Source organism: Monodon monoceros, unplaced genomic scaffold (assembly GCF_005190385.1).
Source record: "Monodon monoceros isolate NGI ecotype Baffin Bay Population unplaced genomic scaffold, NGI_Narwhal_1 Super_Scaffold_5, whole genome shotgun sequence".
In the NCBI taxonomy this organism is placed as follows: Eukaryota; Metazoa; Chordata; class Mammalia; order Artiodactyla; family Monodontidae; genus Monodon; species Monodon monoceros.
In genome coordinates, this window is record NW_021703782.1 from 114201383 (window position 1) to 114216020 (window position 14638).

A 14638-nucleotide genomic window follows, 5' to 3' on the forward strand; every position below is an offset into this window, starting at 1 on the left:
GGACTCCCAACCACTGCGCCACCAGGGAAGCCCAAGGCCTGGATCTTAACAACGCTCCTCTCTCCCCACCCCACGTCCTCTTCCCACCTTCTCAAAGGCATGATGATGTGCCCTGCGCGCCCGCACTGCATGGCCTGCTCGCTTCGGGAAAGCAAGTGCCGTGCCTCCTGGAACCTGGCCGGGGGTGGGGGCGGGGACGGGTGAGCGCCAAGCCACCACCTCCACGTCTGCCCGGGCCTGGCACGCACTCCGAGACTCAGCAGCAGACCAGCTGAAGGCGCCACCGGGGCTCTGGGCCCAACATCCGGGCAGGGAAAGGGGGCAACAGGATTTTGCCCAGGGGTCTCAGCAGACACAAAGGAGCACCTCTTGGGCCCAGCTTTGGGGAGAGAGGGGCCGTGGGGGGATTTAGGGTTCAGGCTCTGCAGAGCGGGTGACGGAGAGCTGCTCACAGCCAGCACTTCTGGGGGCACCATGGAACTTGAGGCTCCTTGCAAGACCGCTGGGCATAGGTGTCCAGGAGGCAGCTGGACACGCGGTTCCGTGACCCCAGGACAGGCTGGGCTCCAGCTGCGGTCAGGGGAGCTCTCCGGCTGAACGGGGAAATGTCACCAGGGAGGAGGGTCCCCCATGCCCCGTGACCCAGAGGTCGGGAGGTCAAATCGAAAATGCGTTTGTGGGGTTTGGCAGCTGGAGTCCGAGGTTACCTCAGCAAGAGCTGCGGAGCGGGGGCGAGGGCGCGTGGGGCTGAGCCTTCTCCCGAGACCCCGTGTGAGGCTTTGGGGAGCTGCGGGAGGCGAGGACAGTGTGGACCAGGACCGGGGACTGCAGGTGTGGTTCTGTGGAAGCAGGACGTGGACTGGCTCCTGGGGCCGGGAGGGAACAATTACCGCAGCCCGGGAGGCTTCAAACAACAGAACCTTATTCTTCCACAGTTGAGGGGCCAGGATCTGGAATCAGTGCTTCTGGCGTTTGGTGGCAATGCTGGGTTTGGGGCCTGAAGCTGCACGCCTCCAGTCTGCTTCTGTGGGCTGGGCACCATCCCCCTGTCTGTCTTCCTGTGAGGACACAGTCGTGTTGGAATAAGGGCCTCTCTACACCAGTGTGACCTCACCTTAACCTTAACTTAATTACATCTGCAAAGACCCTATTTCCAGAGGACATGGGGCCAGGGTGGGCAGAGGGGGACACAGCCGGGCTGAGGTGAGAGACTTGGGACAGAGGGCAGGGACCTGGCTGAAGCCCGGTGGGGAGCCAGGAGGGAGCAGAGGCCAGGGCAGCAGTGGGTTAAGGTGGGGAAGGATTTGGAGGGGTCACTGGGAAGGGGGAGGGAGAAGCACACGAATACATGGAGACCACCCAAGGGCAGGGCAGGGACTGGTCATCGGCTGGGTATTGAGGCCAAGGGTGGGTGGAGGCCAAGCCTCTGCACCAGGACCCTGGGGGGAGGGGGACGAGGGTGCGGGGTTGAGATGGAGGCCAGAGGATGGCCTATAGGAGAAAACAGAGCCCGCACCCCCCAAGGCTACCGTGGGGTCCCTGTGCTCACATGGTCCTCTCCTGGGAGCTGCAGGGCAAGGGGAGGGACCAAAGCTGGATGTGACACCCCTCCCTCAGGAGGGCCGGCTGCACTGGAGGTGGGTCCAGGGTGCAGGGTTGACCTCCTGACCGTGTCTGCCCTCCCACCCACCTGGGCTGTCTCGGGTCCCTCACAGAGCCTTTCCATCCCCACAGGGAGCAGACGGTGGACCCTGGCTGAGCAAGTTCTGTGTGATGAACAGCCACGTCTCTCCTCTCAACCTCCTGGTCACCAATGGCACTGAGACGGCTGTCGTCCCTGAGACCGTGAAGGCCGTGCTGGGCACCGGCACCCCATCCGGGCCCCAGGCCAAGGCAGCCACGTCCACCCAGGCCAGGAGCATCGCCGGCGTGTACGCTGTCATGAAGCAGGGTCTCCTGCCCTTTGGGCTCGAGCTGGCTCTGCTGGAGGCCCAGGCGGCCCCGGGCAGGACCAGCTGCTCCTCGTGTCTGAGGCCGTGCAGCAGGGCCTGGTGGGCCTGGAGCGGAAGGAGAAGCCGCTGGCCGCTGAGCGCGTGGTCACTGGGTACCCTGACCCTCTGGGGGTGGGAAGCTGGCCCTCTTCCAGGCCATAGGGAAGGAGATTGTGGACAGGGCACTGGGGTGGAGCTGGCTGGAGGCCCAGGAGGCCACGGGGGGCCTGGTGGACCCCATCCAGGGCATGCGCGTGGCCTCTGAGCTGGCCTGCCAGCAAAGCCTCCTGGACCGGGAGACATGGTGTGGGCTGTTGGAGCTTGGGCCCAGCTCAAGTGCCCCAGGCTTCCTGGACCCCAACACGCCGGAGCAGCTGCCATACCGGGAGCTGCTAGGCAGGTGTGTGCAGGCCCCCAGCACGGGGCTGGGCCTGCTGCCCCTCAAGATCACTTTCCGTACGCTGAGTGGGGCACCGAGCTTGGCCAGGCTGCTGGAGGTGGGGGTCCTGGACGCGGAGACGGTCCAGGCCTGCGGGAGGGCAGGCTGGCAGTGCCGGATGTGGGTGCACGCACCGAGGTGCAGCGCCACCCGCAGGGCACCGGCGGTGTGGCAGGGCTCGTCCTGCTGCCTGCAGGGCACAAGAGCTTCTTCCAGGCCTAGCCGAGCACCTGCTCCCCACGGGCGCCACGCTTCCGGTCTGGGAGGCTCAGGACGCCACCCGCATGCTGGTGGACCCGGCCACCGGCCGCAGCTGTGGCTGGATGAGGCGGTCAGGGCAGGCCTGTTTGGACCAGAGCTCCACAGGCAGCTCCTGGCAGCAGAGCAGGTGGTGACGGGGTATCATGGCCCCTTCAGTGGCATCCGAATCCCCCTATTCCAGGCCATGAAGAGGGAGCTGGTGGACAGGCCTCCGGTGCTGAGGCTCTTGGTTGCCCAGCTGGCTACAGGCAGGCTTGTGTGTCCTGCCCGCAGGCTCCGGCTGCCCTTGGAGGCCACCCTGCACTTCGGCTGCCTGGACAGAGACTCAGCAGCATCTCTCGCAGGCGGCTGGCTTCTCGGACCCCGGCAGCAGGAGAGCCTCAGCTGTGGGCAGCTGTTGGCCCACTGTGTCACCGACCCAGAGACAGGGCTGGCCTTCCTGCCCATCTCAGTGGGGAGCCCTGGAGCGGAGCCACAGGGGCCCCCGCTCACTGAGCACAGCACCTGGCAGACCTTGAGAGCTGCCGTGGCCACCGTCTCCATGGGCAAGTTCCAGGGCCGGCCCGTGTCGCTCTGGGAGCTGCTGTTCTCCGAGGCAGTCCCCGTGGAGCAGAGGGTGACGCTGAGCCAGCAGCACAAGGACGGGGCCCTCTTGGTGGAGGAGCTGGCGGCTGCGCTGAGGGCCACCCACGAGCAGGCTGCAGCCACTGCCAGGACCACCTTTGCTGGGTGAGGATGCCCGTGACTCCAGGTGAGCTTCTGAGGGTGGAGATCATCAACCAGGGCATGTACGAGCAGCTGGAACGAGGCCGGACCATGGCCCAGGACGTGGGCAGCCTGGCCTCGGTGCAGAGGTACTTGTGAGGCACCGGCTGCATCGCCGGCTTGCTGCTGCCCGGCTCCCAGGAGCCCCTCAGCATCCACGAGACTTATAGGAAGGGGCTTCTCAGGCCCGGCACAGCCCTCACCCTCCTGGAGACGTGAGCAGTCAGTGGCTTCATCATCGAAAGAAAACAAGGGGTATTCGGTGGAGGAGGCACTGAGGGCTGGCGTCATTGGGCCCGACGTGTTCGCGAGGCTGCTGTCGGCTGAGCGTGCCGTCACCGGCTACACCGACCCCTACACCGGGGAGCAGATCTCCCTCTTCCAGGCCATGAAGAAGGACCTCATCGTCCGGGAGCACGGCATCCGCCTGCTGGAGGCCCAGATTGCCACGAGCAGCGTCATCGACCCCGTGCATAGCCGCCACCTGCCCGTGGACGTGGCCTACTGGCGCGGCTACTTCGACGAGGGGATGAACCGCGTCCTGGAGGACCCCAGCGACGACACCAAGGGCTTCTTCGACCGCAACACACACGAGAACTTCACCTACGTGCAGCTGCTCCAGAGGGCTGCTCCTGACCCAGAAACAGGCCTCTTGTTTCTTCTCTGTCTGGAAAGTGAGTGGGTATTCTTTCTAATTGGTTGTTTTTTTCAACCCTGAAAAATATATGACAACATTTTAAAACATTTCTTAGCGTGCCAGTATCTGTGTGCAATGTGTTCAGCTTACGTGCACAGCGACGTTCTACTCTCTTCCGTCCTTTCTTGCTTATGGTTCCTCATTGCATTAAAGGAAAGACATTGTCCTTTATGATTTTTTTCTCTTCACCCTTGGTGTTATCAGGTGTGAATTTTCAATTAAAATTTCACAAGTGGCCATTTCTGATAGACTCTGATGCATTTAGAGTGAAGGACTTTCCGTTGTTTCCCTGGCCTATCACACTGAAGTGTAAGCATCAATTTGTTATATTCCCATTTTAATTAAATCCGTTCCTTTCTGTTATCGATTTTTCTCCTGTTCGTTGAGTAAACCATTCCCCATCAATTTCTCGCTGTATTAAGTGCCTTTGGGTCTCAATTTGGGGTCGACCTGCTATTATTTTCCATCCTGTGGCTGTGCTTTGAGGGGGCAGGGGCTGATTCTGTCCCCTGGTGCAGCTCTCCCAGTTGGTATGACCCCCTTGGTTTGCGTCACCAGCTTTGTTCTGGAGGTATGGCCTTTACAACAACGTACAAAGAATTGTTAGTATGTCAGCAAAGCTTTTTTCTTTGAGTTCAGTTTTTTGAAGGTTCATCCACAGAACTCTATCCTTATTGTAGATATGAGGTTAATCACAGGAGAGAAGCATTGACAACCTACAGTGGCATACAGTCATATCCAGAATGGTCTCTGCAGTTCAGGTGTCAGACTCGGATGAGCCTGGAACTTCAGACACTCATTGCACAGTGTCTGGTTGGGGCAGGTGACAGAGGACCAAGTCTTGCTGGTCCCTCCTTTGCGACACAGCGCATTCTGAGCAGTGTGAGTGATGGTTTCACAGGATCACCTGAGGGGGGTGGAGTGGAGAGTGCGGGGGCTCTGCTGGTCCACCAGGATGGCGGCGGTGGAGTTATGTCTATGCAGAAGGTTGGGAGGAAGAGAGGTGTGCAGGGGACTCTGAGAGACCAACAGCCTGAAGGCCTTTGAGCCCGGGGTGGGGGGGGAAGTCAGGGTTGTGGTTTACGTTTGGGAGAAGGCACACGTGTGTCCACTACTTTTCTCTCCAGAAAGACATAGTGAGGGAGGGGGAGGACTCAGCAGGTGTGAGCGGGAGACTATTGAAAGGTAGTGGGGGTTTGGGATAAAGGGGGTTTTAGACAAGAATTCTAAAGCACATCCCCTGTTGACATGGCCTCTGGGGTCAGGGCTCCCTTCTGATGGCTCCACTGTTCCAGAAAAGCCATCAGCAGAAAGCGGAGAGAGGGTCATCTGGGAATGTGGGAAGGTGGGTGTGGACATGAAAGGGAAACACCGAATTGCAGGCCAGTGGGAGGTCTGTGGTCACTAATTAAAGTCCACCTGCTTGCGTAGTTTTGTCTCCTTCGGGGGCCCTCCCACGTGTTCCTTAGGGGATGGGGGACGTGCCGGGAGAGCTGGCCTCCCCGTCGCGCATTCCTGCCCTTCCCCCAGACCCTCGCGGTGATCCCCGGGCTGAGCGGGCTGCGCCCGGCCCGCTCCATGCTGGGTTCACCCCAAGGTGGGCGCCCGGGGACTGGGCCGGGTTTCAGGATGTGTGTGGCTGGCGTGTGATGGGGAACCGGTGCAGGAAGTACCAGCGGCTCCCAGAGCTGGGCAGGGCCGGTCGGCGCAGGCCTCCGCGCGCCCGGGGAGGCCCCGACGGACCCGGCTCCGGGCCGCCACGGAAACCCCTGCGCCCGGGCCGCTCGCCTCAAGCTGGTGCCGGGGCAGCCGAGTGCAGCGAGTCCCGGGAGGAGCCTGTTTGGGACCAGGCAGCTCCACCGCGAGGGGGCCTCGGGAGGGGCGGGGCCCTAGACGGGGCGGGCGGGGCCTCTGACGGGGCGGGGTCCGCGAGGCGGGGCCTTCGTGGATGTGGGCGGGGACAGTGGGCGGGGCCTTGGCCGGGGTGGGTCCCCACGCGCTGGGCCCCTGGGCGGGGGACAGGTGGGGTCTCCGCTGGGCGCCGCAAGGGCTCTGCCTTCTACGGGGAATCTCCGCTCGGGCTCCGGCCAGGGGAGGCGGCTCCGGTGGGGCAGGCGGGCTCCACCCCCCGGGCCGGCCGCGCGCCCGCGCCTCCCAGTTCCCGGAGCCCGAGTAGGGACTCGAGGTGGTGGCGGCGGCGGCGGCTCCGCTCCCAGCTGGTCGTCTGGGCGCGGGGCCAGGACGGGAGGGGAGCGGCGACGGCGCTGGGCGGCGGATAGCGCGGAGGGCGGCGGCCTGGACCCGCCGAGCCATGGCGGCCCCGGAGCCGGTGCCGAGGCGGGGCCGGGAGCGGGAGCGGGAGGACGAGAGTGAGGACGAGAGCGACATCCTGGAAGAGAGCCCGTGCGGCCGCTGGCAGAAGCGGCGGGAGCAGGTGGGCACGGCAGGGAGGGGCGGGTCGCCGCCCACCTCCGGCGGAGGGGCCCTTGGGACCACGCGGGGCCGTGCGGACTCTCGGGAAGCCAGAGGCCCGAAACCTCTCCGAAGCGTCGCGCAGGCGGCCCCCTTCTTGACGGGCCCTTGCACTCCTTTAGCCTGGCGCCCACGCCCTGGTGAGGAACCCCCGATTCCCTAAGTCTCCTCCCGAGACCACCTCCCCATGCCTCTGGGACCAGCTGTTAGTCCTCTGGGGACCAGCCTCAAAAACACCCGGAACATGCCCCAGATCCCCTCAGCCCAGCCCCAGGATACCAAGCTTCTGCTCCTGGGTGCCCAGCTTACCCCCAGAGCAGGCCAGCGCCTGCCTCACATACTCGGGCTGCTGGAAGGGAGGTGAGCGGAGACCTAGCCCGCACCCTTTTCCTCCCCCACGCACCAGCTCACTCGTGCCCCCCGCCCCCCCACCAGGTGAACCAGGGGAACATGCCCGGCGTCCAGAGCACCTTCCTGGCCATGGACACGGAGGAGGGGGTGGAGGTGGTGTGGAACGAGCTGCACTTCGCTGACAGGAAGGCCTTTTCGGCCCACGAGGTAAGGCCTGCTGCCCCCACCCCCAACGCCCAACCCCCACCCCCAGCCTGGTGACCGCCCCCCCTCCCCAGGAGAAGATCCAGCTCATGTTCGAGCAGCTGGCACTGGTGGACCACCCCAACATTGTCAAGCTGCACAAGTACTGGCTGGACGCCTCAGAGGCCCGAGCACGGGTGAGCCCTGGGCACACCACGGGGAGGGGGGCACCAGTGGGTGGGGCGGCTGCGGGCACCCACCGTAGGTGGAGCCCGTGAGCCTGCCGCCTCGCAGGTCATCTTCATCACAGAGTACGTGTCATCGGGCAGCCTCAAGCAGTTCCTCAAAAAGACCAAGAAGAACCACAAGGCCATGAACGCCAGGGTACAGGGAGCGGGCTGGGTCAGCGTCAGGGCCAGGGTGGGGTCGGGGGTGCGCTGGGCGGCCCTGGGCACAGGAGCGGGGTTGGGCCGGGGCACCTCAGGCCCAGCTGCCTTTCCTGCGCTCACCCCACGGAGTCCGTCCGCCGCCAGGCCTGGAAGCGCTGGTGCACGCAGATCCTGTCGGCGCTCAGGTGAGGGCCTGGGCTTGCCCGAGCACCTGCCCCTGGCGCCCCCGCCTCCCTGGCACCCCTGACCCAGCTCCCCCTGCTCTCCCCTCCTCCCCAGCTTTCTGCACGCCTGCAGTCCCCCCATCATCCACGGGAACCTGACCAGCGACACCATCTTCATACAGCACAACGGCCTCATCAAGATCGGCTCTGGTGCTGGCGAGCGGGGCTGGGCGGGGGCGGGGGGCGGGGCTGGGCGGGGGCGGGGGGCGGGGCTGGGGACCAGTCTGGAACGGGGCGGACGATGCCCACTGCCTCATCACGTTGACGCCTGCTTTCTCCCCGCGGTGACCGGCGCAGTGTGGCACCGGATCTTCTCCAATGGTGCGTGGGGACCCTGGGGGGACGGAGCGTGGGGGAGAGGTCCGATCTGCTCATCCCGCGCGCTCTCCACAGCGCTCCCAGACGATCTTCGAAGCCCCATCCGTGTTGAGCGGGAGGAACCTCGGAACCTGCACTTCTTCCCGCCGGAATACGGAGGTGAGTCTGGGGGGTCCCCCCTCACCCCCGGCATCCGCCTTACCTGCCCTGATCTGCTCTCCCCTTTCAGAAGTTGCCGATGGCACTGCCGTGGACATCTTCTCTTTTGGGATGTGTGCGCTGGAGGTACTAACCCCGTGGTCTCTGGGCCCCTCCCAGCTAACTCCCCCCATCCCACCTGTGCTGTCCCTTCCCCATGCCTGACCTTGCCCTGCCCCCCAGATGGCTGTGCTGGAGATCCAGGCCAACGGGGACACCCGGGTCACAGAGGAGGCCATCGCTCGCGCCAGGCATTCTCTGAGTGACCCCAACATGCGGGTAAGCAGCTGGCCCTGCCCCTACCGGCTGGCTCTCAGTGTTCCAAGGAGGGCCGGTGCGGTGCTTCGGGCAGGCCTGGAGGTGCAGCAGGTCTGGGCCAGGCCCGCTGCGCGAGCCTCCACGCCCCCTCCCCCGCAAGGAGGGCCTTACTGGGCGTGCGTGTTGAGTTGCAGACGTGAAGGCTCTGAGGGCACACTCTAAGCACAGAGAGACCGGAGAGATACTTCCCGTGTGGGCACAATTTTTATGCCCATTTTATAGATAAAGGAACAGGTTCAGAGAGGCTTTAGAGCGAGTGGTGGAGCCGGTGTTTGCATCCAGGTCTGCCTGGTTCCACATCCCTGCCTGTAAGCCTTCAGGAGACTAGTTAGAAAGGACGTGGTCCTAGCCTGTGTTGGGGGCAAGGTGGGTGGGGAGCCGGCAGAGGGATTGCGGACGGACAGAAGCTGCAGCCACAGCCTCTCTGGCCAGAGTCTGGCGACTGTCTGGCTTCACCGGGTGACCTCTGGGGATGGGGGAGGGAAGTGACGGGGCCTGGACAGGACTGACAAGGAGGTGGAGCCAGGACGGACCCGAGAGCCAGTGGAGGGCACGGATGTGGGGCAGGGCAGGGACACTTCAAGGTCATCTCCGGAATCGGGCCTGACCTGAGGCAACCGGAAGAGGGGCAGGCTGTAGGTAGGCGGGCTTAGGCTAGGCTGCACTGGCCTCGAGGGCCTGTGCTGATCTTTCAGCACTCTGCCCAGCCCCAGGGCCGCGAGGCGGGGGCTGGGGTCCTCCCTGAGCAGTGCAGCTTCACCTGTGAATTGGGGATGACAGTGCCAACCTGCCACGATTTTTGTGAGGGGTGCTGGAAGTAGAGCATGGGCAGTTCTGGGCCCGGGGGCAGACTCGACTGTCCTGTTGGAAGAATCAGGTCCTGGCCTGGCTGCTAACGGGATTCCTCTACTCTGTGCACGTTGCTCCATGAAGGCTCCCACGGGGTTGGGAGGCTTCTCCTCACACAGTGGGGCCAGAGTGGAGGGGCTCCACCGACTGCAGCCCCCTCTCCACACCCCAGGAGTTCATCCTCTCCTGCCTGGCCCGGGACCCTGCCCGCCGGCCCTCCGCTCACAGCCTCCTCTTCCACCGTGTGCTGTTTGAGGTGCACTCGCTGAAGCTCCTGGCCGCTCACTGCTTCATCCAGCACCAGTGTGAGGGGCAGGCCAGCCTGGGGGTGGGCCAGGGCCTGGGGTCGGGATGCAGAAGGAGGCCCCGCAGAACCTCGTGCTTCAGGGCCCACTGCCCTGTGTGCTCCCACCGCCCGCAGACCTCATGCCTGAGAACGTGGTGGAGGAAAAGACCAAGGCGACGGACCCGCACACGGTCCTGGCAGAGATCCCCCGGCCGCCCCGGCCCCCGTTGCAGTGGCGGTGAGCAGCCTGCAGCCCAGAGGCCTCCCTTCTCCTCCCGGCCCCGCCCCCCCCGGCCCCCCCCCCCCCCCCCCCCCCCCGCAGGACCGCCACCCTCATGTTCTCCTCACACCCATACCAGGTACTCAGAGGTCTCCTGCTTGGAGCTTGACAAGTTCCTGGAGGATGTCAGGTGAGGGCTGGAGTGAGGCTGGGGAGTGGGCAACTGTCAGGCCTGAGCCCTCAGCTGCCACCACCCCGCACTGTGTCCCTAGAAATGGGATCTACCCACTGATGAACTTCGCTGCTGCTCGGCCCCTGGGGCTGCCCCGTGTGCTGGCCCCACCCCCCGAGGAAGCCCCAAAGGCCAAGACCCCGACGCCAGAACCCTTTGACTCAGAGACCAGAAAGGTGAGACTCCAGCCTCCACAGGCCTGCCCACCGCCCAGACGGGTACCCGTATCAGGGGTTTCAAGTCCCCCAGCCCGGCTCTCCTCCAGGCTGCCAGGAGAGACCAGGTTCTGGCTGACCTCTTTGTGGGGCTTGGGGGGCAGTCGTACAAGCTGGGATACCCCCTTTCCCAGAGGCTCCAGGGGAAGACCCCTGCAGGCCCCTGTCCCATACACGCTGCCTCTCGGATCCCACTTCCTTGGCTTGCTGATTCGCTGACATCTGTGACCTGGTGTTTCTGCCAAGGCCCCCAGGCCCTGTGTTTCCCCCGTCCCCTCCTCCTGCTAGGCTCCCCCCTGGCCAGGGGCCTCCCCGGCCACCCTCTCCCTTTCCTTGTCCACACCCACTGGGCTCCAGAGCCTCTGGCTTTGGCCTTGGGTGTGTCTCCATGGTTACCTCCCTGATCTGGGCCCCCTCTGTTCCCCACTGGGATGCTGCACCAGCCCCCAGCCTGGCCGCCTTCCCCCGGCTGTCCAGCCAGAATCCGTGCTCTAACAGCCGCAGCTGGGGGTCCTCAGCGCGCGCCCCCGCCCCCGCCCCCGGCCCGGCACTCTGAGGCTTGGTGTCGCTGGCATCTTGTGCTTCTGCTCTCATGTCCCCGCGCACCGCGCTCCTCCCCCACCCCCTCCCCAGCTCGCTCTTTCTTCAGGTGTTCTCCTCACCTGTGAAAACTCCTACTCATCCTTCGGTACCCAGCTTCAATATCTACTCTGGAAGTTTCCCTCAACTCGCCAGGCTCCTAGCAGTGAGATGTGCTTCCTAGGCTCCCCCTGGAGACCTTCCTCATTTCCGGTCTTTACGACCCCTTTGTGTCTGGGCCCCTTTGACACAGCGTCTGCTCTTGCTGCCCAGTTGCTGAGTTCCAGCCTTCGTGGGTGACCTTGGCCTCCCCCTTCCCCCAGGTGATCCAGATGCAGTGTAACCTGGAGAGAAGCGAGGACCAGGCGCGCTGGCATGTGAGGGGGGGGGCGCCACCCACAGAGGCGCGGGAGCGCGGGAGGGGCGGGGCCGACTCCCGAGCCCACCTTGCCCTCCCGCCTCCCCAGCTCACTCTGCTCCTGGTGCTGGAGGACAGGCTGCACCGGCAGCTCACCTACGACCTGCTCCCAAGTAGGCCGCCGGGCGGGACCCTGGGCGGCGGCGGCGGGGGGTGTGGGGGGGTGGGGCGGGCACGGCGGGCGGCGCTGCGGCCTCACGCCCGGTCCTCACGCCCCTGCCGCAGCCGACAGTGCCCAGGACCTGGCCGCCGAGCTGGTGCACTATGGCTTCGTCCACGAGGTGAGGTGCGCAGCCGGGTACGGCCAGCCTGGGAGGGCCGCAGGGTGGGCCGCGCCCCACCATCCCCCATGCCTCCCTCCTGCCCTGCAGGACGATCGGCCGAAGCTGGCCGCCTTCCTGGACAGCACCTTCCTCAAGTACCGCGGAGCTCAGCCGTGACCTTGATCCCACCTCAGCGCTCCAGCTCCCCAGCCCCCCGGAACCAGACCTGGTGGCTCCCGTGGGGAAGCTCGGCATTGGCCCCCGGCGTCTGGGTGGGGGACCAGGGGCCCCCTCTGCCTGTGTGCCTGCTAGTGAGGAACCTCCCCCTTCCACAGCTCCCAGCAACCCTGCAGTGGGGCTGAGGGTGGTGGGGCAGGCCCGTCAGGGGTGAGGGAGCCAGGGCTGCGGCTGGGGGGCTGGTTAGGCCCCGCATGTCCTTAGGATCAGGATCCCCCCATCGGCCAGCTTCCACAACTCAGCATCCCTCTCGTACCCTTCATTTCCACCCCCGACGCCATCTGGTCATGAGAGGCTGCCCTGCAGGGAAACGCGGCACAGTGCTGGGGGGCTGAGGGGTGGGGGTCGGCCCTGGACAGATGTGTGCCCAGGGAAGCGCTCCATTCCAAGTTGCTACCGCAGAGCCACACGAGGAACCGGAATCGCCGCCTTAAACCCATGGTAAACCACCTGCAGGTGTCAGGCGTGGTGCTGGGCACTGGGCAGGGCCACGGCCCTGCAGCTCCATGTGGCTCTCACACCCCACCCCCCGGCCAGTGCAGACCCTCCAAAGGGCTATTTTCTGTCCTTGTTCCCTGGCCTCGAGTGGTCAGGGTTAGGCACCCTCCCTGCTCCTCCCAAGCTCACCACTCCTCCTGCTACCTCTCTTACCTCCGCCTGTGGCAGGCAGCTGCCTTCCTGGGTCCTAAGGCTACCAGCCCCAGCTCCCTGTCTCCCCCACCCCTACCCCCCATAACCCTAGCCTCCATTCACTTGGACCACCTCCCTTCATTTTCAAATGTAGTTGATCACTCTTAAAGATTTTAAAGTGCATGTATAAACTGAGCACATTCAGGTTTCTAAGCATTTCAAATGTCAAACAAGAAAAGCTCACCACCGTGTTAGTTCTCTGTTGCTGCTGTCAGGGTTTACCACGAACTCAGTGGCTTAAACCAGCACACTTAGATAGTTCTGTAGCTCAGAAGTCTGGCACAGATCCCACCAGACTAAAACCAAGGTGTTAGGAAGACTGCGTGTCTTTCTGGAGGTTCTAGGGCAGAACCCATTTCCTGCTCCTTCAGGTTGCTGGCCTGCAGGTGCCAGGTGCGGCGCTGGGCACAGGGCAGGGATTCATTTCCTCGCAGTGATGGGGCCGAGGTCCCCACTTCCTTGCCTGCTGTAAACTGAAGGCCACTCTTAGCTTCTAGAGGCAGCCACCTCCATTGGCTCACAGCCCTGTCCTCTGTCTTCAAAGTCGGCAACATCGGGTGGAGTCTGTCTCATGAAACTGTGTGTCTGGTTTTCTGCACCAGGAAGGTTTCGTGTGGCTAGGTTGAGTCCACCCGGATAATCCAGGATGATCTCCTCATCTCAAGGCCCTTAATCTTAATCACATGTACAAAATACCTTTCACCAAGTCAAGTAATATTCACAGGTTCTGGGGGTTGGGACACGGACATCTTTGCAAGGGGCAGGGGGCGGGTGTCATTATCCCACCTACCACATCACCCTAGCCAAAACCCTAAACCAAAACACCTTACCAAGATGTATCAAATGAAATAAATGCACCAATACGGTGAATCTCAAGTTATCTTAAACATTCCAATACTCTTTACAAAATTATTCAAGTTCTCACACCTTTCAATTTAAAATTACAATCTAAAATAACTTACACATCTAGTCGGAAACGCTGATGCTGTCTGATTCTGCGCCATCTTAAAACAGTTTGAGTGTCCAATGCATAACATTGTACCAGTGATTAAACTGAACTCAAAAGGATCAATACTATCATTGCTTCATTCAATGCCTATGTTGATGTTTTCATTTTAACTTTTATCTTTTCGAAGTTATATACACATTATTTTAAAAGTGGAATTTTCTTAGGCCAATAATAAATAATAAATACTGTCTCTAACCCTGACCCTTTCCAAATTCAACTCTCCTAGCTGTTTCTTCAGGCATTTAAAATGCATGTTTCACAAAATCGCACACATGCTTTTACTGTGTTTTTATTGGTTTTTAACATCACATGTCACCTGCCGGTGTCCTCTGGGGGGAAGGGGGTCACTGGCCTCAACCCCCTGACCCAGCGTCATCCCAGTGTGATGGGTAGTATTACCGCTTCATTCCCACAGGTCTCAGCACAGAACAAGGTGTCCTAGGATTATATTTGCTTTCTTGCACAACTTTTTGTTTCCCCTGGAGTTAATCATTGCCTTTTGGGGGGCTTAGTTTTCTACACGTCTCATTAATTCCTCCCTAGATTCTCCCGCAGAAGTGTGAACCTACTCTCAGTCTTCAGATTTGTTGCATAGCTGGCTGCTGCGTCATCTTTTCCTGGAGCCCCCAGCCTGCCCACTCTCTGCCCCTGTTCTTGGGTTTGTGACCCAGCTGTCAGCATGGGCTGCACCTTCACCAGCACCTCCCTCCTCTTGTCTCTGGAACCCATGCTTTCTTCTTCCTTCATTCACCCTCTGTTTGAGGAGGAACATCCTGAGCGAGGATGCGTGCAGGGTCACGGAGTCGTTCCTGTTTGCCCTCACTACTCTCTCATCTGCTTGTTCGTGCAGCTAGGGACAGTGTTGGGCTGGTGGAAGATTACTTCTTGCCAGGACTGTCATTTTCTTCTGGTCCCAAGAACTCCCATGCCTGTCTGAGTTCTGACCCTTTGTGATTTCTTCTCTCTCTCTCTCTGGTTCTTCTCTTTACCCAAGTACTTTGGAAATTCTCAACGTGTCCTGATGTAGACCTGCT

The 14638-nt window shown here is 62.3% G+C and overlaps 3 protein-coding genes across 4 annotated transcripts in view; all 3 read left to right on the forward strand.

Moving 5' to 3' along the window:
- LOC114883935 (epiplakin-like) overlaps positions 1-3449 on the forward strand; it is a 5901-nt gene extending 2452 nt beyond the window's left edge. Inside the window, exon 2 of the mRNA XM_029202286.1 lies at positions 1735-3449. Within this exon, the coding sequence (XP_029058119.1) occupies positions 2240-3424 (1185 nt within the window). The 5' untranslated portion in view covers positions 1735-2239 and the 3' untranslated portion in view covers positions 3425-3449. The remainder of the gene's footprint in view (positions 1-1734) is intronic.
- On the forward strand, positions 3427-4206 carry LOC114884526 (epiplakin-like). Its single transcript, XM_029203514.1, is given in 2 exon segments — positions 3427-3698; positions 3700-4206. Coding segments are annotated over 2 exon segments (747 nt in total). The 3' UTR covers positions 4175-4206.
- Positions 4207-6151: 1945 nt separating this feature from the next.
- NRBP2 (nuclear receptor binding protein 2) lies at positions 6152-13663 on the forward strand. Of its 2 annotated transcripts, none has more exons than XM_029202241.1 (18): positions 6152-6587; positions 7061-7183; positions 7255-7356; positions 7454-7543; positions 7693-7733; positions 7828-7922; positions 8070-8093; positions 8166-8249; positions 8320-8375; positions 8472-8567; positions 9628-9760; positions 9877-9979; positions 10101-10151; positions 10234-10369; positions 11311-11364; positions 11455-11518; positions 11631-11691; positions 11777-13663. In XM_029202241.1, exons 1-18 carry the CDS (start codon positions 6465-6467, stop codon positions 12057-12059), a joined length of 1719 nt encoding a protein of 572 aa, XP_029058074.1. In that variant the 5' UTR covers positions 6152-6464; the 3' UTR covers positions 12060-13663. The 2 variants fall into 2 exon arrangements, with proteins under 2 accessions (XP_029058074.1, XP_029058075.1); XM_029202242.1 differs by having other exon boundaries at positions 11631-11686; positions 11777-12051.
- The last annotated feature ends 975 nt before the right edge of the window (positions 13664-14638 follow it).